The sequence below is a fragment of the Hemitrygon akajei genome, chromosome 21 (assembly GCF_048418815.1).
Source record: "Hemitrygon akajei chromosome 21, sHemAka1.3, whole genome shotgun sequence".
Classification (NCBI taxonomy): domain Eukaryota; kingdom Metazoa; phylum Chordata; class Chondrichthyes; order Myliobatiformes; family Dasyatidae; genus Hemitrygon; species Hemitrygon akajei.
Window position 1 is genome coordinate 19,223,878 of NC_133144.1, and position 12,596 is coordinate 19,236,473.

Below are 12,596 nucleotides of genomic sequence, written 5' to 3' on the forward strand. Positions count from 1 at the left end.
TTTAATAAGCCCAATTGTAAATGTTGCTAATAATCTGTGAGGGAAAGATCTGTATTTATTGAGATATATTGCTTGGCTTACCCAGAGCCATTGTCTCAGCCAGTCTATAGATAATGACAAAAATGACTTAGTTTCAGAGTCCATATTAAATACCAGTCCTTTTGCATCCAGTTGAACTAAGTTTGGACTTCGTTCGTTTCTGCAGACTAAGACTTGAACCCCTCACAGAAGGAACTTACATACTTTTCACCTTTTCCGATGCATCCTGATTATTTAGAAGGTAAGGACTGCAGAAATGTACTACATCCTAAATAAAATCTCAGGAGTTCCACACAAGGTTACAATAAATCATTTTCACTATGATTAAATGGCTTTGAGTTAAGCTTTTTACTTTTGCTTTGCTAGTAACTTTTCATTTGAGATATTATATTTCCCTTCTGGCATGGAAGAGGCCTTTTGACCCATGAAGTCCATGCTATCTCCTTGAGCCAATCCCATCAGTCCCACTCCCAGTCAGTTATTTCTCTCAACCTTATGCCCTTTCCCATGGCCATCTGACCCATCATCCACCCGCCTGTGCTAGCAGTCATTTCCAGTAGCCCATTAAGATGCCCTTTGAGAGATGAGAGGAAATAGGAGCTCTCAGGGAAACCCGGAGAGGGAAAACAGGACACAGACACAGGACCAGAGATCAAAAGTAAACCCAGGTGTCTGAGCTGCGAGACGGCCATAGAGAGATACGGCACGCAATCACTAAAGCCCACGAAGTCGCACCGACCATTCTGTACGCCTTTTCTGTTACATTACTACCCCAGAATTAAGTTTATTATCACTGATATTTGTCGTTTTGTGGCGCAGTACAGTGTAAGACACCATCATTACTATGTTACCAAAATAAATTAACAGTGCAAAAGAGGAAAAACGAGATAGAAGTAGGAGGGGGTGGGGAAAGGAAGGGGAGGGGGGTAGGAGTGGGGGAGGGACGGAGGTGATGGAGTTAGGAGGAGGAGAGGAGGCCGGGCCCCGGCGACCCGCCCGCCCTGAGCCGAGCCCATTGTTTGCGGAGGGGGAGGAGCGGGACGAGCGCCGCAGCAAAGCCCTGTCAGCGAGCGGCGAGGATGGCGGCGGAGCTGACGGCCGAGGAAGAGCAGGTAAGAAAGCGGCTGGAGACCAGGCCCCGATCAGCGGCCCTGCATCCTCTTTCCGTTTCCCGATCCGGGCCGCCTCTGGTGCTCCGGTCGGGAATGGACCCATTAACCCGGCAGCAGGGTCCGAGCGGCCTCCGGGTACTGACCGCCTGCCGGCTCCGCTCACAGGCCCGGCCGGCCACGCCTCGACCCCCGGCCCGCGCTTCAGCCCGGCTCCCTCCACCCTCAATCCTATCCCCTCCCCTTCCCTACCGTCCTCCGTTCCCCTCTCCCACCCTCCTTTCCTCTCTCCACCCCACCCTCCCTCCTTTCCTCTCGCCACCCACACCCAGCCGCCTTTCCCCTCTCCCCCTCTCCAACCGCAGCCTCCGCTCTCTTTTCCCCTCTCACACCCATCCCCTCCACTCCCCTCTTCCACACCAATCCCCGCCCACTCCCCTCTCCACCCTATCCAACCCTCCACTCCCCTCTCCAACCGATACCAGCCCTCTCCAACTCGCCCCTCCCCACCCATCCCCTCCCCTCTCCTCTCCCACTCCATCCCCTCCCCTCTCCTCTCCCCACCCATCCCCCCTTCCCCTCTCCTCTCCACCCATCCCCTCCCCTCTCCCTCCCTCTCCTCTCCCATCCCCACTCCCTCCCTCTCCTCTCCACCCATCCCCTCCCCTCTCCTCTCCACCCATCCCCTCCCCTCTCCTCTCCACCCATCCCCTCCCCTCTCCTCTCCACCCATCTCCTCCCCTCTCTCCTCTCCTCCAACCCATCTCCATCTCCCTCCTCCCTCCTCTCCACCCATCCCCTCCCCTCTCCTCTCCACCCATCCCCTCCCCCTCTCCTCTCCACCCATCCCCTCCCCTCTCCTCTCCACCCCTCCCCTCCCCCTCCCCTCTCCACCCATCCCCTCCCCTCCCCTCTCCTCTCCACCCATCCCCTCCCCTCCCCTCTCCTCTCCACCCCATCCCCTCCCCTCTCCTCTCCTCCTCCCACCCATCCCCTCCCCTCTCCTCTCCTCTTCACCCATCCCATCCCCTCTCCTCTCCACCCATCCCCTCTCCTCTCCACCCATCCCCTCTCCTCTCCACCCATCCCCCTCCCCTCTCCTCTCCTCTCCTCTCCACCCATCCCCTCTCCTCCACTCCACCCATCCCCTCTCCTCTCCACTCCACCCATCCCCTCTCCTCTCCACTCCACCCATCCCCTCTCCTCTCCACTCCACCCCTCCCCTCCCCTCTCCACTCCACCCCTCCCCTCCCCTCTCCACTCCACCCCCCTCCCCTCCCCTCCTCCACTCCACCCCTCCCCTCCCCTCTCCACCCATCCCCTCCCCTCTCCTCTCCACCCCCACCCATCTCCTCTCAAATCTGAATCTTTTTCTCCCCCTCCTCATCCTCTCCCCTCTCCATCCACTCACTTCATTCCTCATCCTCCACACCCACCGTCTCTCCCCTCTTTACCCCATCCATCTTCTCTGCACTCCTCCTCCCTCCACTCTCCAACCCCCTCTCCTCCATCCCCTCCCCCCTTCCACCCTCCTCCTCCCCCTTCCCCCCCCTCCTCCCTGCTCCTCTCCCTCTGCTCTCCAACCTCCCCCCCACCCCTCTTCCTCCCTCTCCCCACCCTCCCTTCCTCCCACCCACCCCTCTTGTAAGTACCAGTGGCCTTTCACTGGCCTCTTTCTCTGGGGGACATTGGTTTTGCCAATAAATGATGTTGAAACTTTAGACAGCAAGGAAGAGTGGAGTCTCGTTTCAGTGCCCAGCCCTGCCAGAGTCTGATTAAGGCTGATCAAAGCTTCTTCAAGCAGTGTTTTTGTAGTAAATTCTCTTTCCAAAAATCAAGTTGATTTCTGCTTGAAGTCTTATGTAAGGTAAACTTACTGAAAATAAAGTGTTGTTATGCTGAAGTTGTTTTGGGGAAAGCTAACCAGTTACCCCTCAGTGAGATGGCCCTTGTGATTTTGAGGTTGTCACGTGCATAGTTTCTCACTCGCTCAGTGGATTGTTCAGATTCTTACTGAGAAATGAATTATTATACAGATGATGCTGCTGCTGTGAGATGAAAGGTTTCTGTCTGTATCCATGTGAGTGGTGAATCTCTGGAGTTGCCTTTTCTGCGGTCCTCCAGGCTCAGGATTAATGGGACCCAGTGAATTGTGTTTATGGTTGGAGTGTCCTGTACAGGGATGAACGAGGAACCATTTCCTGCAAAAATTGATTTAAAAATACTTCTACTGTAGCTTGAATTTTATGTACAAAGTTTATGTAAAAATATTGGTATTTAAGTGACAGTAAATGCAGGAATTATGTTGTAAATTTGTCATGATTTTATGACAAAAAATCATCCAGTCTTGAGCTCAAATATCCAGGATGCCTGACTGTTCCTGTGTTATTGGAGGTGCCCATTTACATAGTGAGACATTAATGCATTCATATCTTTTTCCACATGATGTAATAAGTCCCACAGCACTGTCTCTGGCATCTTGGCCTATATGTTTTTTCTCAACCAATATCCCTAAGCACACATTACCTGACCGCATGGCTGTTTGTGGGTGCTTGCTATCCTGATTCCTTCATTCCTAACAGTGACCTACTTTCATAAATATCCAATTAACTGTGACATACTCGGTGAGCACACCGTTCACATCCAGACGCACGTGAAGGTGAGTTTGTTTTACTTCCTCACCGTCTGTTGGCAACCTTGGGGTAAATGCCGCAGAGAGCATGCCGACTGTCTGCATCTCTGGTACGGAGGGGTCACGGCACATTTTCGGTGTGGGGGAGTTAATGAATTTGTAGAGGGTTGCAAACTCAGCCAGCTCCATTATGGGCACTAGCCTCCCCAGCATTGAGGACATCTTCAAAAGGCGATGCCTCAGAAAGGCAGCATCCGTCATGAAGGATCCCCATCACCCAGGACGTGCTCTCTCTCATTGCTACCATCGAGGTGGTTAGGAGCCTGAAGACCCACACTCAACGATTTAGGAACAGCTTCTTCCCCTCTGCCATCAAATGTTTGAACAGATAATCAACCCTACCTCACTATTTTCACTCTCTTTTTACACTACCTACTCAATTTTTGAAAATTTTAAAATTTTAATTAATAATTTTCATGTATTACAGTGTACTGCTGCCATAAAACAACAAATTTCACAACATATGTCAGTGCTAATAAACCTGACTCTGATCTGTGTTAACTGAGGAACATTTTGCAGACCATTGCATGACAGCCTCAGTGCTAGAAGAGGACAGTGCAGTTGGGGATCAGCTGGAAGTGACTCCACGTCGTGGAGATCCTGGCATGGGGTAAGGGCCAGAGCTAACCATTCCAGCTGATTCAATGACACTAAGATCTGGGCTTGGTCAGTATTGGCTCCTTTCATGCTGTGGGTTCAGAGGAAGTGTTATACTGTCAGTTATGCCTTCTGAGCAGATATATATTAACCAGTGCTGAAATGACTCCATCCCTCCTTCTCAAACCACGTTTGCAATTACTGCATATTTTCCAGTTGCTATTGATTGTAGAGTGTAAAATTATGAGGAGCTTATGAATGACGGGAATGTATTCTGAGATAAATCAGTTCAAACATGTTCTGGCTCTTCTAATCAGTGAAGAAAGTGGGTGTGGTTGTAGCAGTATGATAGAATTATTCATGCAGCAATTGGTACCCCCCAAGCAGTGCAGACAGTCCTGGGCTTATGTTCCGGAGAACCATCTGTAAGCCAGGTTAGAAATGTCCATTTTCTATTGTAGTCTACATTGTATTGCTCAAAATTACAGAAAGTGTATGTTTTTTATTATATTTGATAGTCACTATAACACTAGTTTATACTAGTCATTAATGGAATACCATGAACACATTATTATTACTAGCTTGAAAAATGCTTTAAAATATGAGAATTTCCAGAAAGCCAGATTTCCATAAGTGGGCCAAATGCACTGCTTCAGAGAGCTGAGGAGTTGAAATGAGGTGAATTTCATTTGTCACAATCATACCCCCTATAGGGAGCCCATTAGACAGAAGAAATTGGGATAGTGGTTACAAACAGAAGGATGTGAGGGTAAGGGGAGTGCAGTGGGGGACGCGGGGGTGAGGGAGGCGCAGTGGGGGACGTGGGGGTGAGGGTGGAGCGCAGTGCGGGACGTGGGGGTGAGAGGAGCGCAGTGGGGGATGTGGGGGTGAGGGGGAGCGGCAGTGCGGGACGTGGGGTGAGGGGGAGCGCAGTGCGGGACGTGGGGGTGAGGGGAGCGCAAGTGGGGGTGAGGGGGAGCGCAGTGCGGGACGTGGGGGGGTGAGGGGGAGCGCAGTGCGGGGCGTGGGGGTGAGGGGAGCGCAGTGGGGGGCGTGGGGGGTGAGGGGAGCGCAGTGGGGGGTGAGGGGAGTGCAGTGGGGGCGTGGGGGTGAGGGGGAGCGCAGTGGGGGGGCGTGGTGGTGAGAGGAGAGCAGTGGGGGACGTGGTGGTGAAGGGGAGCGCAGTGGGAGACGTGGGGTGAAGGGGGAGCGCAGTGGGGGTGAGGGGGGAGCGCAGTGGAGGGTGAGGGGAGTGCAGTGGGGTACGTGGGGGGTGAGAGAGGAGAGCAGTGGGGTTGAGAGGGGAGGAGCAGTGGGGGGTGAGGGGAGTGCAGTGGGGGACGTGGTGGTGAAGGGGAGCGCAGTGGGAGACGTGGGGTGAAGGGGAGCGCAGTGGGGGTGAGGGGGGGAGCGCAGTGGAGGGTGAGGGGAGTGCAGTGGGGTACGTGGGGGGTGAGAGAGGAGAGCAGTGGGTTGAGAGGGGAGAGCAGTGGGGGTGAGGGGAGTGCAGTGGGGGGACGTGGTGGGTGAGAGGAGAGCAGTGGGGGGATGTGGGGGTGAAGGGGAGCACAGTGGGGGTGAGGGGGGAGCGTAGTGGGGGTACGTGGGGTGAGTGGAGCGCAGTGGGGGGACGTGGGGGGTGATGAGAGCGCAGTGGGGGACGTGGGGGGGTGAGGGGAGTGCAGTGGGGGACGTGGGTTGAAGGGGAGCACAGTGGGGGTGAAGGGGGAGCGCAGTGGGGGGTGAGGGGAGTGCAGTGGGGTATGTGGGGGGTGAGAGAGGAGCAGTGGGGTGAGAGGGGAGCGCAGTGGGGGAGAGGGGAGTGCAGTGGGGACGTGGTGGTGAGAGGAGAGCAGTGGGGGGTCGTGGGGGTGAAGGGGAGCGCAGTGGGGGTGAGGGGGGGAGCACAGTGGGGTACGTGGGGGTGAGGGGGAGCGCAGTGGGGGTGAGGGGGGAGTGCAGTGCGGGACATGGGGGTGAGAGGGGGAGCGTAGTGCGGGACGTAGGGGGGGTGAGGGGAGCGCAGTGCAGGACGTTGGGGGTGAGGGGGGAGTGCAGTGAGGGACCTGGGGGTGAGTGGAGGAGAGCAGTGTGGCCAGTGCAGGTTGGCCAGCCTTGGCAGAAGCAGGTTGTGATGCTCCTGGAGGTGAAAAGCTGCCAGTTTTCACCACCCTGTCACCTCAGTGCTATTGATTTCTGAACATGATTTTAAAAAAAGCATAGAAAACGCTCTAGAAACTCAGTGAGTCAGGTAGCATTTAAGGAAAGAAACGGGTGAATACTTTTAAGTCTGAATCCTTCATTGAACTGAGAAAGAGGATGCAAATTAGGCAAGTAGTAGAGAAGGTTGAGTGATATATATTCTGTGTATGTTTGATTAGGTCTATATTTATTCTGGAATTAAAAGAGAAAATAACTCTTTACCTTCAAGGCTTTGTGTTTGGAAGGTGGGACTATCCCAATATCCAGTAACAGCGACCCTTTACCTCCAGGACTTTGTGTTTGGAAGGTGGGACTATCCCAATATCCAGTAACAGCGACCCTTTACCTCCAGGGCTTTGTGTTTGGAAGGTGGGACTATCCCAATATCCAGTAACAGCGACCCTTTACCTCCAGGGCTTTGCATTTGGGTAGTAGGGATATACTTTTCCTCAGGCCTGGAAGTGCAGACTGGGGGATAGAGCTGATGGTATAGTGGCTGCGAAGCTTTTTTTTAACACCCTCTGTTGTGTGTTTCTGATTAATAGAAACCCTGTGACTCTGGCAGAAAAAGTACTGCTTATGATCTGATGCATGGATAGTTTGCTGGCAGCGTCATTCACACAGCAGCTGATTAACAGTTTCATTTTTACTCAGGGAAGAATTTCTCCCTCTTGTTTTATGCATGAAGATATTTCGTTGTACCTCAATTCACAAGACATCAGAACCTTCAATATAATCCCATGCTGTGAATCATAGCAGTGAAAGTCGCTAACCGTTTACATATAAAGAAAGCATTTCCTGCCCAATAATGAGTAATTTTATCCTGTGAGTTGAGGAACTTTGTTGTGAACCACAATATATTCGATGTTTAAAGAAGCCATATTGAGCAGTTCGGGCAAATCTTTTGTTGGTGATATATTTTTGCATTTGGAGATGTTGCTTCTGTGGTCATGGAGAATGGGGTCAGTGAGTGGAATGGGGAATGTTTTTGTTTTGCTGGTAAACGCCACATTACAATGCTGCACGGCCAGGTTTAGAGTCACATAGTTGCACAGCACAGAAATGTCTCCTTTATATCAATCCCGTTTTCTCATATTAACTCTGGCCTTCTATGCCTTGGCTATTCAAGTTGCTGTTAGATATTCCTTTGTGCCTGTCTTTGCCACATTCCAGATATCACCCATTTTCTGTATGAAAATCATTCTCCTCTGCTCTCCAAACCTTCCTCTCAACTTAAACCTGTACTGTCTTGTTTTAGACACCCCATCACAGGAAAAAGGGTTTATGTACCTCTGTCAGGAATGTAAAGTAGAGCCTCTTTTGCTCCAAGAAAAACAAGCACATCTCTCTTTATAACTAAAGCCCCCTAATACAAGCAACACTCTGGTAAATGATCTGCACACCCTCTTCAGTGCAATCACATCCTTCCTGTAGTGTGGAGACCAGAACTCCCCAGTGTGGCCGAACTGGTGTTTCATCAAGTGCAAACCTAATGTCACAACCCTTCTATTCTTTGCCCCATCTGATAAAGGCAAGCTTGACACATGCGTTCTTCACCGCCCTTCGCCTCCCCAGGGACTGGCCAAGGAATGTTTTGGGATGATTATAGAATGAGGACAGAGATTATATGGGTGAGTGAGGTCATTTCTTGGGCACTTTAAAGACCATTGCTTTTAGTGTACATCTTCACCTGAGACCTTTCAGCCTCAGCTCACTGAGAGCCAGGAGTGGTACAGGCTGCCAGCACCCCCTGGAATGAACATCTTGAGTGCCTCATCAACTGTGACTCTGTCCTTGATGTGTGCGCCTTTGACTCTGTCCCACAGCAGCCTGTCCTGACTGCACTTGCCACTACCCTGGCAGACCAAATTTGAAGAAGGTTTGTATTAAAGCTAAGAGATAGCAAGGACTATATCCACATTGAATTCCGAAAACTCAGCAGTGGAGCATTTCCAACAGGGATCCATCATCTCATTACTTGCATCAGGGAGAAGGATATACCAGCCTGCTGTGAGATCTGTGGTAATTGTCCACCTTGAGAAAGTATTCAAGACCAACTGTGGTAATGATATGCTGTCTGCCCCAGGGAAAATCAATGCCAAGGTCATTATAAACTGTCTTCTCTAATTGACCACAGAGTGGCTCCTTGAACTGGGGTGTGGGATCCCCTCTGTCCAGGAGTGCAGTGGATGTGATCTTCACTGAGTCACAGCGTGGAAACTGCTCTTTTGACACAACACGTCTGTGCCAACCAAGGTGTCTGCCTGAGAATGTCCCATTTGCCTGCATTTGACCCATATCCCTAAACCTTTTCTATCCACGTACTTATCTAAATGACTTTTAAACAGAGTAACTATACCCACCTTTACCACTTTCTCTGGCAGGACAACTTGTTATGTGTGAAAAAGTTGTCTCACTCTCAGGTCCCCTTTTAAACTTTTCTCAGTTTAAATCTAGCCTCTAATTTTAGACTCCCTACTGCAGGAAAAAAACTATTACTATTCACCGTATTTATGCTACTCATTGTATAAAGCTCTATGATGTCACCTCCCAGCCTGTTGTACTCCAGGAGGAAAAAGTCCTAGCCTATTCAGTCTCTGCTTGCAGCTTAAGTCCTCCTTACAGGCCCAGTAAAATCCCGGTGAGTCTTTCCTGCTACTGTTGTGACAGTTCCACAGAAATGCTTTTGGTTTTACTAAAGCCCGTGATTTCTCCTGTCAGGAGGAAGTGTGAAATGTCCTTCTCAAATCTGACTCCCCGCAGAAGTTTGTATGCATGATCTATCTATCTATCTATTTACATCTGTTCCATATTGGCATGCGAGCTCTGATCCTACCAATAACAATAATAGAACCAATCTTGATGAAGTCTGATGTTATTGCCTCAATTTTTCTTTGTCCTTCTTGCCACAATCTAGCATACTCTCCTTGGGACTGGAGCTATCTTCAGAACTAATGGGAAACTATGACAGCTAATCTCCAGAAGCAAGGTCACCTAAACCTCTGTAGTTGTGCTGCACGATGCAGGTATTCTCAGAGGGAAGCTCCAAGATGTTGTTGAATTGTATGCTCAGCATTAAGGAGTCCTTTGCCAACCCACCCTTGCTGTACAAAATGGTTCTTGGCTACACTCAGGAAAATATGGATTACTGCTTATTATTGGGAGCCATGTCTTATCAAATGCAGACATTGATGATGAAATTCATTACCATCATCACCAGAACATCAGCACACCTGTTTCTCAATTTGAGCATCAAAACTTCAGACCTGGCACAAAGCTCGTGGACCGACAGACGATAGTAATCTCTGCCCTCTTGTATTTTCCTGAGACCAAGACCGCTTGCAGCGTTCACTTCCAGACAATGGCAAAATCCCACTAATGCTGTCTCCATAAAATCAACAAATTCATTCGAAGAATATTTAATATGTGATAGAATGTTTTCCTATCACAGAGGAACATTCCCAGTATTGAGGCCCTAGTTATGTTGTGTTGTTCGGGACACCAGACTCTTCTGAGCTTTGTCATTGGAAGGAATTACTGGATGAACGTGAGTAAATATTCAAGGATGTTCTTGAAACCTTCTTGAAGAAATGAAATTTTCCCCCTGATTCATGCCTATAACTGCTCAATGTATGGATTGAGCGCTGGGAATGGTATTGAGAACTTCAGGGCCATGTATCAGGAACACTCAGACACCGAGAAAACAGTAGAGGGGAGTGCTTACTTATTTAAGACCAATCACCCCTATTGGGGCATAGGCTACTGACAACAACTCTTTCAGAGTCCTCTGACCTGGGCCAGTTTTTCAAATTGTTCCCAGATGTAGCCAGTCTTTGAAGATCCTCTCTCTACCAGGGATGAGGTCTTTGGAGCTTCTTTTGGCATTTCTGTAGTGTTGGGTTTTTAAACAGGATGGTGTTGCTAGCCTCATGCCCAGCCCAACGCAACCCTCCATTTGCAGCTGTGCTTGGGACTGTCCACAGTGGAGTTGGTGCCCTCCCCTCTATATCACAAGCTGTCTGTGTAAGTGTTTATACTTTACATATTGATCTCACAAAGCTGGAGTGGAATCTAGTCATCCTTGATCTCAAGGGCCTACCAAAAAAGATGGTATGCCGCCTTTCACACTACTGACCTGCCTAGTCTTTCTACCATTTCCTGCCCATCAATGGAAGTGGTTTCCACTTGGGTTTCATCAAGCATCTAAAAACTCACTGTCATTCTTAATCAGAGGGGCTGCCGATGAAGGACAGGGGTTGTGAGGTCACATCGCAGTCTGTGAAATGAACCAGGATGGAAACTTCTATCTGAGTTGCTCAGGTGTTAGCCAGCATCACGAGGCTATCTTTGCAAAGCTTGTAGCCAACAGGCATTCAAAGTCCTTTGATTAATTCCCTTCGGCACTTTTCAAAAGCAAAAACTGAAGGTATTGGAAATCTGAAATGGTTTTTATTTTGAGCTTTTTCAGCCTCATTGAGCATTCCATTAGCTACCCCTGTGCTCTGGGCAGTACCACTGAAGTGAGATGGTGAGATTTGACAGTCTGCCATTGAATTCTTCCTTTGCTGAGCCAATAGAATATTCACCACTTTGATCCAAGGCATCCAAAGTGGCTGTCTCCAGTCAGTTCTAGATTTGCAGTGGGTAAGGCACAGCCAAACGGTTTCATACATTATTACTGTGACAACATCTTTGTAGTTTTGGGAAGGTCCAACCACTGTTATCCATTGTCATCAAGTGACCAAGTCTGTGGGCAGCCCAGCCTCCTTAAATGCCATTCAGTCTGGCTAGGCTGAGTCAGCTGTACACTAAAACTGGCCATATCTACAGTTTGCTGTCAGCTTTTGTCACTTGTTAAATGCCTTGGCATTTTTTTCTCTGTGAAAGGGGCACAATATAAACTAGATAATTTATGTCTGGCACCAGAAGAGTAAAAATGATAAGCTTTGTGTTCGTAACGGCCCATGTTATTCACCATTGTCTCTGTCTTTGAGGAAATCAGTCAGCTTTTGATCCACTTTGTGTCCCAAGCAACATGATTCACTCTTGCTCACCCGAGCCTCTTTAACTTAAGGCGGTGCTTAATTGAGAGTGAATTGTGCAATGTTCCTCAATGGTGTAGTTACTGTCTACCTCTGACCCTCCTCAATCCAAGGTGGTGAACATTGAGGAACATTGCATTCTGAGTATAGATTTAGAAATCAGTTACAACAACAGTTTGAACACGAACACACACAAAATGCTGGAGGAACTCAGCAGGCCAGGGAGCAACTATGGAAACGAGCAGGATGTCGATGTTTCGGACTGAGGTCTTTCATCTGGGAATAAAAAATGAGGTTAGACCAAGAAGGTGGGGGGGGGGGGGGGGTGAGGTGAGGAAGAAGTACAGGGTGATAGGTGATGAGAGGGGAGGGGTGAAGTAAAGAGCTGGGAAGCTGATAGGTGAAAGAGATAAAAGGCTGGAGACGGGGGAAACTGATCGGAGAGGGTAGAAGACCATGGAAGAAAGCACCAGAGGGAAGTGATGGGGATAGGTGGGAGAGGGAAACAGAAATGGGAATGGTGACTGGGGGGGTCAATTACCGGAAATTTGAGAAATTGATGTCCATGCCATCGGAATATAAGGTGTTGCTTCTCCAGCCTGAGTGTGGCCTCATCAAAGCAGTAAAGGAGACTGACATGTCAGAATGGGAAGTGGAATTGAAATGGGTGGCCCCAGGAGATCCCGCTTTTTCTGGCAGACGGTGCTTGGTGGAGCGGTTGTGGCTCACCGAAATACGGGAGACCACACTGGGAGCACAAGATACAGTAGATGACCCTAACAGATACATAGGTGAACAGGAAACTGCATCCAGCTTTCTTCAAGTGTTTACATTGAAAGATAAGTCGCTGCTTTTGTTCTTACTTTCCAATCAATTATTTCATACCTTTATTTGAAGACGTTTCTAGTGTTCAGT

At 49.5% G+C, this 12,596-nt stretch overlaps 1 protein-coding gene across 2 annotated transcripts in view; it reads left to right on the top strand.

Annotated features, from left to right (window-relative positions):
• The first annotated feature begins 1,002 nt into the window (after nucleotides 1–1,002).
• Nucleotides 1,003–12,596, top strand: part of ptpn9a (protein tyrosine phosphatase non-receptor type 9a) — a 247,289-nt gene continuing 235,695 nt past the window's right edge. The window contains exon 1 of one of the 2 annotated variants that reach the window (XM_073024937.1): nucleotides 1,003–1,151. In XM_073024937.1, coding sequence (XP_072881038.1) covers nucleotides 1,119–1,151 — 33 coding nt within the window. In that variant the 5' untranslated portion in view covers nucleotides 1,003–1,118. Of the gene's footprint in view, nucleotides 1,152–10,105; nucleotides 10,187–12,596 lie in introns of those variants that run through there. The other variant, XM_073024936.1, reaches the window with a different exon arrangement.